Source organism: Pyxicephalus adspersus, chromosome Z (assembly GCF_032062135.1).
Source record: "Pyxicephalus adspersus chromosome Z, UCB_Pads_2.0, whole genome shotgun sequence".
Classification (NCBI taxonomy): Eukaryota; Metazoa; Chordata; class Amphibia; order Anura; family Pyxicephalidae; genus Pyxicephalus; species Pyxicephalus adspersus.
Genome location: NC_092871.1, coordinates 11,955,372 through 11,969,710, shown reverse-complemented (window position 1 = coordinate 11,969,710; position 14,339 = coordinate 11,955,372). Strand labels below are relative to the sequence as shown.

Below are 14,339 nucleotides of genomic sequence, written 5' to 3'. Positions count from 1 at the left end.
TGTGCATTGTGGTAACATAACTGATTAATTACCTTTCAGATGCAGTAAATATCAGCCTGGAATCAATGCAGTAAAATGTATGGCGCTGGAAAATGCCATAGCACACTGTTACCATGTGTAATGCAAGAGATGAGATCTAAATGAGCATCACTTGGGTCAAAACTCACCTAAGGCCATCTGGTAATGTGGTTGCATTAAGGCAGTTATTAATATTGAATGGGCTTCCAACACATCTCAGTGTGTCTAAAATCAGATCTAAATTGGTGTGTTGCTCCAATGCAGCTCTGTTACTCTAGTGCATTGAGGTGCCATTCAAAATATCCCATCAAAATAGATTGCAGGTTCTCCCTGTGTTTGCATGGGTTTCTGCTCACATTCCAAAAAAATACAGTTAGGTTAATTAGTTTCCCCATAAAAGTGACATTAGACTGGGGAAATGACATATGACTATGGTAGGGACATTAGATTGTGAGCCCCTTTGAGGCTAGTGACATGAGTATGGACTTTGTACAGCCCTGCGTAATATGTTGGCGCTATATAAATACTGGATAATAATATTAATAAACATACTGCAACACAAAGCTTCAAAGAGGCCCTTAGCAGTTAGTGATTGACTACTTTTCAGGTGCAATAAATGCAGTACATGTATGCATGTTGAACGATTGCAGTAAATAAACCACAGCACAAGGTTACTATGTGCAGTGTAAAAGATTGGATTATTTCCAAGCATCAGAGCACTAGATGCACCTAAAGTAGCCTCTCAGTTTTGCACAGATTGCCTTCTGTATCTCTGGGTGACCCCAGGGGACAGATATTACTACCAAAATTCCTAAAGTCTTCCAAATGGTGCAGCTGCAACCTATGGCTATGCCATATGGACAGTATAGGTGCAGTTAACACCTTAATAGCAGGGCCACTCATGGCTGCTGCACTACTATGTATTTACGCATATAAATATCACTATTCGATTGACCCCCCAAGGGGCATTAAAAAAGAAATTGTCTCCCCTATCTATGATGTTCAGATACTGTGGTCTGGCCACTGCGGCCTAACATGCCTCCAAGCCTGCCTGGTACTTAAGTATACAATACGAATACCATTTCCGGTCTACCTATATTAAGCGGGGAGGTGGACAGGAGCTGGGTTTTTGTTGTCAGGGGATGGGTCAGGCTTCAGCTGACTTCTATCTTCATGATGGTCTCAACAGCCACCAATTTTCGCCCTTTAAAATAAAAAGGACATCTGGTTGCTATGGGCAACAATAGAGCCTCCATTATCCTTTCTGCAATGCGGCAGTACAGCTGTAATATGCCGTTTACACATAGACCATTGTCTTATCTGACACTAACAAAAGGCCACTGCGAGCTTTTCCATATCCTCGGCCTGAGGTTTTCTGTTCTTCCCTTTCTATAAAAATACATATTTTTAGCATTCCTTGTGCAAATATAGAAATAGTGTAGAAAACCAAATTCCACATTCATCACTGTTTCCAGCATCTGAGCACAGCTTGGCAATGCGTATATGTAAGCAAACCATGGGGAGGATGGTGTTATGAAACTACAAATCCCAGCATGACCTGCCATTCTAAAAATAAATAATATTGATTGCCCCATCAATAAATATATGTATATACATACACCGCAAATAAAAAAATACAGCACAACATTTAAATTTTATTTTTTTTTTTTGCAGAATTGGCCTTAATGGCCTACACTGCACTGTATACGTCCCGAGGCAAATACATACTCCTCGGGACATATACATACGTATATGTCCCAAGGAGCTTGCACTCTAATGCAGTGGTTGTCTACATTCACGGTACAGAAGCCCTTGATATCGCCAAGGGGCCACAAATCAGCATGTGTAATCACAAATGTTCAGCATGTGTAATGATACAGAAAAGGGGCCAAGATTGCAAAATTCCTGGTGGAAAAGGTGATCAGAGGATGTGCTACAGACTGAGGACATGTTGTATGAGGCTAGAGATCATTGTAATTATTTATTTATCAATGGTCTCAGTCCCAATAGGCCACACAAGTATCAAAGGGCTGCATAACAAGTACTATAGGGCCAGACAAGTACCAAAGGACCACAAAACAAGTATTATAGGGCCAGACAAGTACCAAAGGGCTTCACAACAAGTACACCAGAATAGACCAACAAGTCCCAAAGGGCCAAGTAAATATTAAAGGGCTACACAACAAATAATATGGAGTACAAAGAGTACACCAGTACACACCAGTACAAAGAGCAAGCAATAACAAGTACTGACAGGTCCCATGAGTACCAAATGGCTGCAAAACAAGTACCAAGGGCCTGAAGATTGGGTAGCAGAGCACTAATGACTCCCTCATATTGATATAGGCACACCTAAAGCATTCATTCATATAAATATAGTATAACAATTCTTAATTCAATTTAATTTTTCTCCATATTTAAATGCACGTTAAACTGTCCAGCAAAAGTGACAATAAAAAAAGTAACAAATGTCCCAAAAACTCACCACATGTATTTACAGCATGCAGTAAGTTTTATTGTATAGCAGTCAAAAATTAGACATGCCTTTTTTTTGGCAGCACAGCACACCACAAGGTACTTACTAAGGTGTGCTGCCCTGAGGTACAGATTCACACCAATGCACATAGTTAAACTGGTCCACCAGAGGACCAGGTATAATGTCTAAGAAGTGCTGCTTTTGACATATAGTCACTTAGTCATCTTTAACAGGTGCAATAGAAAATCACACAGCTGTTCCTAGGTGCATAGCAAACTGTTGACAAGCACCCAGGGGTGGCAAATCATGCCGCAGGTTAAAGCATTTACACTTGTTGCCCTTGTGGTTGCTGTGCAGATGTTCCTTCGGAGAAGAAAAAATAAATTTGACCAGAAGGGACTTGTCAGATCTATCCACAATACATTTGTAGATTTTTTGGGTCTAGATACACTTTAATGTGTTTTTGGTGATTGCAGAGCATTCTACAGTGGAATCTACCTAAGAGAAAAAAAAATGTCATCTCAGAAGACCTCAATTCCAACAAAAGATAATAGCACCACTTCCCTGTCTCACCCGCAGTGTTATCACACACTGCAGACATTCTATATATACGTATTCATGGAATTTTTGTACATAAATGCCAGCACTTGTTAGCCATGGTGTTCTGACTCACAAAATGTTTTGTCCAATAGGATTGTGTCTCTTCAGATTATATATAGAAGGCAGTCTTTAAGGGTATCATAAGTACTCCTGGGGTCATCCCTGGCAATGGGGACATACACTGCATTCTGCATCATTTTACTATCTGTGACACTGACACGGGGATTGAAGCCGGTAAGAATAAGTCAAGATTTCACATTTGATATATTTTTTGTTAGTAAGCATGCAGTGAGGATATATGGAAGGTACAGTTGCAGACCCCACCTGAAAATATGGGCGGCATGGTGGTTAGTACTGGTCTTGCACCATTAGGGTCCCTGGGTAAAATCTTGATCAGGACACTATCTGCATTGAGTTTGCATGTTATACCTGTGTGTGCTAAAACATATTGGTAGGTTCTTTGGCTTCACGGCCAAAATTGTTTAGGGACATAAGATTGTCAGATCCTGTTTGTGACATGACTTTGAACTCTGTAGAGCCTGACATTTTTCCTTTTTCTTCATTACTCAGGAATGTCCACAAGATTGCAAATGCCCTGAATATTCCACCTGCCCTTTGGGGACAACCCTGGACACTTGTGGCTGTGGATGTGTTGTGTGCGTCCAGGATATTAATGCTGAGTGTGATGGATTCAGACCCTGCGACAATAGCAAAAATCTGACCTGTGACTACCAGTGGGACCCTATGAAAAAACAGGGATTGTGCAAAGGTAAATGCATTTGCAATATTTGCCAAGAACAGGCTAAGTATTCCTGATTATATTTATGAGGGGCAATGGTATGAATTGCTGTATATACACTAAAAATGTATCCTTGATATCGATGATTTATCACAATCAACCCATTCTAATTAATTATTTTTTTAAATATGTTTGCAAAAGATCACATAGCAAACCAAAAAATAGAGGACTTTTATGACAATAAATATCAACATATACATAAAACAAGTGCTAGCTGACTTTATTAGTATTCACAGTAAACAAAAAAAAACAAATTCCTTATAAAATGGCTTCCAACACAGAAAGTGAATGATCTCAAATCAGTTCTTTAACTTTGACACGTTTCGGAAACATAAGGATTGCTTCTTCAGGAGTTGATTTAAGAAACCTTCTAATGAATAGGAAGAACCAAATGATCCTACAATCTGTTTGTGTACATTGCTAGGATTTAAACAAACTGTTACAGATTCCTTCCCACTCAGCGTTAAAAGAAGGCAAGCCAGAATTGACACCCATACAAAGAGCTTGAGGTTTATTTATATATTCACCTTAACGTACACTTCATAAATAAATAGACTATCTATTGAACATATGATAAAACTTCAAAGATTCAAAAAAACTACTTTGAGGAACCGCTAATTTGAGGTAATTCAAAAAAGCATCCAATCTGATAGGGGTCCAATCTTGTTCCAATTATTGTATGGGTGTCTGATCTGGCTTGACTGCACCTTCTGCTGCCTCCCGGTTTTGTTCTTCCTTTCTTTTAACGTCCAGTGGAAAGGTAAATGCTTATGGGATCCTTTGGTTCATCCCATTCATTAAAAGGATTTTTTTTGTATCTCAAATCAACTGAAGAAGCAATCTTTAAAATGCACTTGTTTTTCTATGATTACTAATAAAGTATAGCATGCATAACATAACATAAAATATATGTTGATATTTATTGCCTTAAACGTCCTATAATGTTTGGTTCTCTATGTGGTTTTTTAGATATGATAATTGGGATGTGGCAATAGTTTAAATTGATGTAGCTACTTGAGGTATAATTTTTTGTTTTTTGAGAATATATTATTTAAATAAATATTTAATATTTTAAATAATATATATTTAAACTTACAAAACCTCAATTGGTTCACTTTAAATTATTGTTTGAAAACCCGTATTTAAAATGCAAAATATCCTGTTTAGCTAATGGAAATTGTTGGATCTCTGTTGTGCTCAGAGAAAGTAAAAATAGGTTAGACCTACTAATTAAATTAAAAAAAAGGCCACAGGGATTATTTACAGTACAAAGTCTTGATGCAGAGACTTTAGGCAATGCTTCCTATTAAAGGTAAGCAAAAAACTCATCCAAAAAGCAACTGAACCTTTGGGTAACCTCATTGTAAAAATGACATTTGACATAAGTACTGTTTATCTATAGCCAAACAGCGTCCAGTCCAGAGTCCCATGCTGTCTCGGCTTCCCTCTTCCTAATCCAAAGATGGATGCAGTTCCACTTGTACCTAGCAACAGGGTAATGATTAATAGGAATTTGACAAAGTTAAAAAGTAGGAGCTGGCTACTTTTGAAAACATACATAGCTGTTTCAGCCACCAATAAGAAATTAATGGGGACGGCAATGAGCAGTGCAGTACCAGCCACTGCCAAATGATGACATGTTGGTTTATTGAGAACCATTATGGAGGTTGGAGAGGTTAAGTGCCTGGCAAGGTGCTGGCCAACAGGAACCCCCTGGGAGTGCCTATTCCCACCACCCATCTAAACGAACTGTAAAACATAAATCCTGAGATGTTGCTGGGTTATGGCATTCTGCACATTGGTCTTCTTTGATCTTAATTTTGTATCTGCAGAAACAGAAGAAGATGACAAGCCACTGCTGGACCCCTCATCTTGTAATCCTCCCACTGAGTGGACCCCCTGCTCAAAATTATGTGGATTTGGGAACTCCATACGGATAACGTATGAAGAAGAGACCTGCATTCCAAAAGCTGAGCGGAGGCTGTGTATGATCAGACCCTGCAAGGGCCAGTATACCACAGGCAATTACACGGTGAGGAGAAGTGTGTGGAGGAATTATTGTAAGGTGTATACCTTTCTGCACTATGCCAACCTGCTCTGACTTATAGTTTAAATTTAGAGCCTGTTGTGCTTGAACTGTAGGACAAATGGGATTTGTAAACATAGGAGTTGTATTCAAACTGAAAATTAGCATTTAGGGAGAACACAATGAGTCCTTAGAATGGGGTCAAGGCACTCTTAGTCTGTAATATTGTGCAATAAATGGTATCTTGTCTCTTCCACAGGTCCTAAAGACCAGCAATGCTTGTAGTCGCGTCCTGCGCTGGACTAATCCTCTACACCTTCGTTACCGTGACTGCCTGTCACTCCGTCCTGTGCTCCCTCGATTCTGCGGCCATTGCTCCGATGGGCGTCTCTGTAGCCCCTCAGTGACCGAAACCCGCCCGGTGGCATTTCAATGTGCTCACCTAACCCGAAAAGTTATTCACCAAGTATTGTGGGTGCGACGGTGTACCTGCGGAGGGAAGAGATCAAAAAAGGGCAAAGGGAAGAAAAAATTGAAAGAGAGACCAATGGAATTGGAAAATGAGGATACAGATGAAATTGAAGAGGTGGATGAAATCTAAATATGGATCTGCTGGAAATAATAGCTTGGAATGGGTATGAGAGTAAATATTGACTAAACATTAAAATGTACAAGAGACATATGCCTAAACATAGGGCATGTTGTCTTTAAAAATCATAAAAAATTATAAATACAATATATATGATATGACGTAGAAATGCTCCTATACATCTGAAAGCACCAGGTATTTCCTAGAGCCCTGACAGGTGAACAGATCAAAGGTAGAGTGGCAAAGGTATCAATGTCTGAGTGGCTTTCTAGAGAACTTGCCACTTTGCCTTAAAGTGTTACTTTTGGTAACCAAAAACAATCCCCTTTGGGGGATCAGTGAACTTTGCAGGGATTTGAACAAACTTTGCTGCAGATTCCTACCTGTTCTATCCTTCTTCCTAAATGGGAGCCTCTGGTTCATTATAACAACCTTGTGCACTTTCAGTGCTCCAATAAGGAAAACTTCACTGTCACTATCCCATTTAGAAGTAATAAACTCTTGGAGTTTCTCCCTAAAAGTGAAATTCCTAACACAGGGAATGTCTGAAAAAATCATTCAACTAGAAAGCCAATCAAGAAATCACAATTCTGGGTGCAGAACACCTCCAGGAATTTCCTTTTAATTCTGCAGTTTTGCAGATTGTGACTGCCGTATCTAACTTTTTACAGGCTCTGCGGTACCAAATAAGTAATATGCCCTCTGAACAGGAAAATTGCCACATTAAACCCAGACTACGATTCTTCTCCGCAGATCCAGACCCAACCAGCAGCAGACCAGTATAATAGTTTTATGATTCTTTAATTTGCTTTTTTATACAAACTCTGGCTTCTTTTGAGTCTTTTACATTATGAATTAAATAAAAGCTGTCACATGTTTCCACTTTCCTGCAATTTTCATTCACGCGGATAATGAAATAAAGATGACAGTAGCAGCAGTGGCTGATGGGAAATGTGCAGTACTGTATGAAAATCCTCATGTTATTCATACTTTTAACAGCAGGGGGTGGTAGGGTGATATGGTCACTATTACTGTACAATATAGATACTGGTGGATCTAAAGGAGATTTTATATTGTAAAGATCAGCCTTTCTTTTTTCAGGTCTCAGGGAACCCCTACTATAATTACTATATCCACAGTACATAATATATTAGCATGTTGGTTAATAGGAAGATTGCCTTTTATTCCAGTGGAAAGAATGTCACCCTTCCAGATAGCCAAAATGTTCATTGGTGTCAGTGGTAACTGACCTGAGAGGTACAAATTGTTCATTGCTCAGGAACCCCTAGCTACTCTGGAGGAACCCTAGGGTTCTACGGAAAATTAGCCTGACAAACAAGTGGGCTTCCAAGACCTTTAAACATGGCAATCTCAATTAATCTATGTGATCTTGAAAGCTTGCTAGTTTGCTGGGTTAAAGAACGAGAGTGAAAAATTGCTGCTTCAAAGCTTTATCACATGACCTATAGCCAGGGCAGTCTTGATCACATGGTCTGGTCAGTGTCCATGTGCTCCTGGGCCTGTGCTGGTTTCTATGCATACAATTTTGCTAACACTTTGGGGTGTCTGTACATTTCCTGACTGCACAATATAAGGCCACAGCCGGCTACTCATGTATAAGGAATTCCAGGTGTGCCCAGAGCCTCAAGGATGCCAAGGAGTGGTATAACAATACAACCAGTTTTAGCAGTGATTCATTCAATATATTAAAATCAAAGTTTCCATCAGCAACAATTGTACGTAAAGCAGAACTTTTTGCAGGGTTTTGCTTTCAAAGTTTGCAAGCAGACAGGTCTTTATTGAAGAAAGGGACAGATGATGTCCCTTCCGCAAGAAAGAATACTTACCTGCCTGTTTGCTGTCTTTTAAGAAAACACTTGCATATTAGCAGCTTAGCATATGATGTTGGGACTTGCTTGGTATCCCAGCATTCCTGCATGTATGTGTGCCATCCCCACCCTGCCAATCAAGAAAGACAAAGATCAAGAAAACAAGAAGAGAAGAAAAACATAGCGGTACCTGCAACAGAACTAGGACAGGTGAGGAAGGCATCATCAGGTAATCATCAGAAATCAGGTAGGTAAGTTTATTTTATTGCAGAAGTGGCATCGCTTCTGCCTTTTGCAACCTGGTTGCAATTTTTTACCCAGTCCCCAAGGGCCGATATACAATATTTTATTATATTCACATAAATATAATGTTGAACAAATCAAGCTCATCTTGTGCACAGATCTGAAATACAATAACAAGACAACAGAAGGTCCATTTGATTAAAAAGAACATCTTATCGCAGGAAGTCAATAAGATCTACAGATCAGACGGGGACCAGAGCATGCTGACAATGAGGACAGTGTCTCAGGACATCTCCACCCCCTCCTTCAGCCCCCTTCATTTAGGGAGAGTCCAGTATTACATCTCGTGATGATCACAAGGACGCTCATTCTCATTATTATGACTCACTAGGGAAGTTCCCAATGCTAAGGAACCGTTCATTTGCCTTATGAGTTGTAACTCTTTTTTAGAAACTGGAAGAATTCAAGTGGATACAAGAACAAAAATTATATTTATTTAGAGGTGGCGGCTGCATTTGTTTTCTTCTTTTGATAAATAACATGTTCAGCAAATGCAGGGAATACCTGTAAAAATGGCAGAAGTGATTTGTCCGTCCGTAAACTGAACTGAGATTTTTCCAGCCAGTTTGTTCTTTGACCCACTAAGCACCTCTTGGAGGGGAAAATGCTTGTAGTCCAAATTGGAGGAGCAGCCTAGGGTGACAACAGCAGACATCCATGGATAAAGTACAGTGTGCGTGTTGTCACTCAAGGACAGGAAGGGAGTTACTGGCAGTATTCCCTGGTTGCATGAAAAAAGCAAATTATTGCCACCGCCACAATGAAGGACTGGCAAGCTGCAATATATTCTTGTTCTCCTGTGAAGGAATCAGGATCCCTATACAGAGACAAGGCTCCTAATAAAGTCATTTTCTTTTGATCCACCTGCTTTGTGAGTCACTAACCCAGAATAAGTAAATATTTACTACATGCCTATTCCCTGTCCCTATTGCATGTTGGTGCCAGTTTGTTTTGGTTGGCAGTACTGCCCAAAAAAGGCTTCCATGGAACTCCCTTGCATCAGCAAATGGGCTGTTTTGCACATTCACAGTGCTGCACCTTTTTGCCCCCTTTGATTTTTAATGGAGACCTAGGGCATATATCAGTATAAAGAATGATAGCAAATATTAACATTTTAAATAATTTACATTTTTATAATTGTCTGGTGCACATCAGCCAATAACATACCATACAACCTCAAAGCACCCCAACAGCTCCCATTCTACCCTGGGCATCTACGGAACATAGTAATGCAATCTGGTCATTGCAGCCCATGGTATGCTGTGACTTGTAGTTGCACCCATTGAAGTATATGTAGCATCCTGGAACAGAATGGATGAGCGGTAGGCCAGTGCCAGAGCCCTCTCCTCATATAAACTGATCGAAATAAATTAAATTAGAGATAATTGGCAGAAGGAGGTCAGTAATAAAGAAAAGTAGAGCGGATATAAGACAGGGTCCAGGAGAAAAATTTAGAGAGCGAGAAAGACCGGCGAACATGAAACTCCTCATCGTGGCTGTGACGCTGCTTCTTCTTATACATGGCGGTGAGTGCAACTGAGACCAGAGGACTACCTCTGATTATCAGATAATGATCAATATATGCTCATGGGTAATGCCTTGTATAGATGTCAGATTTATGTTGCTGGGAATGGTTTTCCATGATTGGTTCCTTGTTTCCGGTGCCAGGTGAACGAACGAGTGCTGTATCGTTGGATGAAGAGGGGAGGAAAGAGGATGAGTGAGCGGCACCTCTGTGTTCTCCTTAATAGGATTGCATGTTTGTTCCAGCTCAGTTGTTCACAATAGCAAATTAATGGAGAGAGTGCAGAGAAGGGCAACTAAATTAATAAAAGGAATGGAGGAGCTCAGCTATGAGGAGAGATTAGCTGAACTGAATCTATTCTCCCTTGAGAAGAGAGAAAAAGCTGGATGATTTCTAGAAGCACAGAATATAATTTGGGATTAAGGCTTTAAAGTAGAAATAACAGTGGCTGTTCATTCAGCGAACATCACATTTTTTCCCCAGTTGGAGCAAACTAAACCATAGGCTTTTTTTGCCTTCCTCTGGATCAACTATGTCTGTAGGGTTTTATATATGGGATATTATTATTTCCCTAGGGGTTCAACTTGATTGACTTTTATCAACCCGACTATGTGTCACTGAACAGGTGTCACATGTAACCGTGACTGTTCTCGGATGACATCTGACGTGTACGTAGCTTAATTGGTTACTGCAGGCAAAACTGTACAGTGGAGATTTGGGAGTGGGATTTTATTTTTAGCATGGGATAGGGTGGCAGGGGTTACAATAAATGGACCAAAGTGGACCTTGCACCAGATATATCATAGCATAAATCTCCATGTTAACATACATACCAAGTATAATTTTACTATTTCTTTCAAACATTTACAACACTCCCTCTAACAATACCTTCACCTGCATTTCTCTCCAGAAAGACAGAGTTATCTTTGTTAAAGTATTATCCTGGGGCAACATCTGCTTCATGGACTGAGATGCTGGCCACAATCCAGATCTTTGCGGTGTTTGCTATACCTTGTGATTGCAATGAAGTTACAATATATTGCAGTCTGATCCATGAGGACTGATGGGATTATCTCAACCTAGGCAATATCACTGGTGTTTAAGAGCAGCGTTCTACCGATATAGCTGTATATTGTAAAATATCTAAAATGTGTTCATAAAAAATTTTTAACTACACAAATGACCAGTGAGTGTGACTGTTTACAAAGATTTGTATAGTCCTGACAACTTGCAGTGCGCTCCAACATTTGCAACTAACTACTATAATTATCTTCATTATTAATACCAACAAGAAAGAACGTCACACACTGTGTGTAATGCTGTATATAATCCTATAGGGGGCAGTCTCCGATGTTACACCTGCCTATTCCCAACCCTTTCTCCGATGGATTGTATAAAGTTCCCAGTCAAGTGTCTCCCAGGTGAAAGGTGTCTCTTCTCTACAGCATCCGGAAAGACAAGTAAGTGCAGGACCAATGAACGCTAGTACAGTAGATAATATAAATCTAGAATAAGAATTAACTCTAGACAAATGATTTAAAAAAGAAATATAGTCCACAAGTATATATCAACTGAAATAATACATAAAATGTTATGTTCCTGCAAGCTAAAAATTTGCATTTTTAAAGTTCTATGCACGGATATATTAAGGTGCAAAAGGTTGCCACGTCACTAGGCCCTATACCCTCCTTACAGGGGCCCCCATGCAAGTTCGGTAGGTGAGGCACCAAGGCACTGTTGGCTATGTTTATCATGGGTTAGTGCAGAGCCCCCTAGTGGAGAACCTGGTAAATGAAAGACTGACCCGTACATTGATTTGACATCTTTCTCCCACAGAGAATTTCCCCTTTATCCTGCATGAGATGAGCTGCGCGCCCAGCACCCTTTGCGGCATCAGCGGTCAGAAGAACACCTTGGGGGTTAATGTGACTTATTCCAACACGTGCTGCGACACCGACCTCTGCAACGCTGGCACTACTGTGACGACCACTTTAAGCTTTGCCTTGCTGCCCCCATTACTGCATCAACTATTGGTATAGAGAAATGGCAGGCTTAAACTTTGTGTTGGGTCTTTACCATTGGAATGGGTTTTAGTCCGGGTCTGTACATTTATCCCATACTTTCTTGATCAATAAAAAATTCTGTACAAATCCTTATTGTTTTTTTTTCCAGTATTTTATAATGAATATAAAATACTATAATAGTATTTTATAATGATGTGGCGATAGTAGGGGGGTACCCAACCCATTGTTATAAATGGCTGGGCATAGTGGTCTTACACAGACCTATTGACGATCCCCCTCATCCACATAATATAAACTTCAGTTAACATCAAGGGATCTATTTATTAACAGAGTGAAACTGACATTCACTGAAATATTCCCAGCTTGAGAAGCAACTGCCATTAAAGAACAAGAACCCTGAAGTTTCACTACCAGGGAGTGAATGTCAGATTAACTGCTTTATAAAAAGACCCCCTAAACGTTCTGGTTTGTATTATAACAAAAATTATCATTATTAGTAATAAACAGGATTTATATAGCGCCAACATATTATGCAGTCCCGTACATAAAAGTCATCTGAAATAGACCAACTGGTATTTTAGGCCCAATGAGAACAGAAAAGGAGGCCATTTTTTATTTATATTTTAGAAAACATTGTAATAACAATACAAAGGATAGAAAGAATTTTGCGTATTGATAACTGCACCACACAGGGTATCCCACCTCCAATCCGACACCTGGATTATATGCAGAGAGGGATCTAGTTTAAAAAAAAAGGCACTTCTGATATAAAGAGATTCACCAAAGCAATATTGAGTTTGGATATTTAAGGCTGAATTCCAGGATTTAATTTAATCTCATATATTGCCCCTCTTCCCCCATGGGCCGATACGGCTCCTCGTCCATCCGAATTCGGAATTGTGGTTGGTCCTGTGTGTCCTCACTTACAATGCACTACAGGGGACAATGTCCATACCTCAAACCATTGCTCAGAGCATCTTATGAGGCTGCAGTTTGAGGGAATGGGGTTTGCCGTTTACGTCCCCCAATAGCCCTAAATGAACATTTAACTCTTGCAGTGCTGGGATTTTTTTTAATCCTGGAATTAGGCTTTAACTTTTGAGATCAGGAAATGTACACATATGCATCTCTCTAAGGCTTGATGACTGTCCTGCATAAATCAAGGCATAAAAGGAATATATATTTTTACATTTTTTAAAGATATTCACATGAAAGATCAGCTTGTCAAAAAAGGTATCAACTGGTGTTAATGTTTAACAAAAACTATATAGTTTGAGATTCACCATGTAAATGGGGCAGCTATATTTGATCATTACATTCACAGGTTTTGCATTGCTATACAGAGGTTATGCTTTGCTTCTCATAATACAAACCTAGGGGTCAGTAGGATCATTGAAAACAATGCACTCCCCGGGTGGCTCACATCCATTTGTAACTGATAGACACTGACTTCTCTACCACCAAGGTATAATCACTGCCTCCTATTCCAGGAATCCAGCTCTAAATAAATTGTTATATTTATTACAATGTCAAGAATAAGAGCAAGCATGCAAGATGTATATGTTGTAAAAGGTAAAGAATGCAATAATACCTTGTAGTATGCACCCCAATAATACATTATGCTTGACCTGTACATTAGATGCTGGGAAAGGGGAAGGTGGGGAGGGGAAGGGGGTCCAGTAGTCCTGTATGAAAACACAACTGTCCTTTTGTCTTTAGATTCTGTTCAACTACAAATAGACATTTACACCCCTCTGATTCTTAATAGGCAAAAAGCAATGGGAAATTGTAACATATACACTGTAACATTTCTGGGCACACTCCCTCTTACTTTTAGTAAATTATGTTTATTCTTTTGTTTTTTCTTTTAACTGAAATTTTTATTCAGGACTAAAGGGAATGTTCAGTTTTATATCTAAAAAAATGTAAAAAAGATCAAGAATGAATAATATATAAATTATGGAATTTTAGGAAACTGTTCCTGGGTAAAATTTGTAACAATATATCAACGTTGGGGAAGCACAACACTTCGGCTGTGCTTTACTGCACCTTCTTCGTACAATGCAAGTCTATGAGCCCCCTGTGTGGGTGATCCTTTATCTCAGCAGATTTGGAAGCTGTTTGCCCCATGTAGTGGCTAATCTATCAAT

General features: G+C 39.5%; 2 protein-coding genes across 3 annotated transcripts; both read left to right on the top strand.

Moving 5' to 3' along the window:
- The first annotated feature begins 3,171 nt into the window (after positions 1-3,171).
- On the top strand, positions 3,172-7,386 carry LOC140343175 (CCN family member 3-like). 2 transcript variants are annotated; one of them, XM_072429721.1, is made up of 5 exons: positions 3,172-3,328; positions 3,665-3,863; positions 5,726-5,925; positions 6,179-6,554; positions 7,180-7,386. In XM_072429721.1, the coding sequence occupies exons 1-4, from the start codon at positions 3,263-3,265 to the stop codon at positions 6,518-6,520; spliced, it is 807 nt and encodes a 268-aa protein (XP_072285822.1). In that variant the 5' UTR covers positions 3,172-3,262; the 3' UTR covers positions 6,521-6,554; positions 7,180-7,386. The 2 variants fall into 2 exon arrangements, with proteins under 2 accessions (XP_072285822.1, XP_072285821.1); XM_072429720.1 differs by having other exon boundaries at positions 6,179-7,386.
- Positions 7,387-8,983: 1,597 nt separating this feature from the next.
- On the top strand, positions 8,984-12,315 carry LY6G6C (lymphocyte antigen 6 family member G6C). Its single transcript, XM_072429723.1, has 3 exons — positions 8,984-10,166; positions 11,503-11,625; positions 12,002-12,315. Exons 1-3 carry the CDS (start codon positions 10,118-10,120, stop codon positions 12,202-12,204), a joined length of 375 nt encoding a protein of 124 aa, XP_072285824.1. The 5' UTR covers positions 8,984-10,117; the 3' UTR covers positions 12,205-12,315.
- Positions 12,316-14,339: the final 2,024 nt, after the last annotated feature.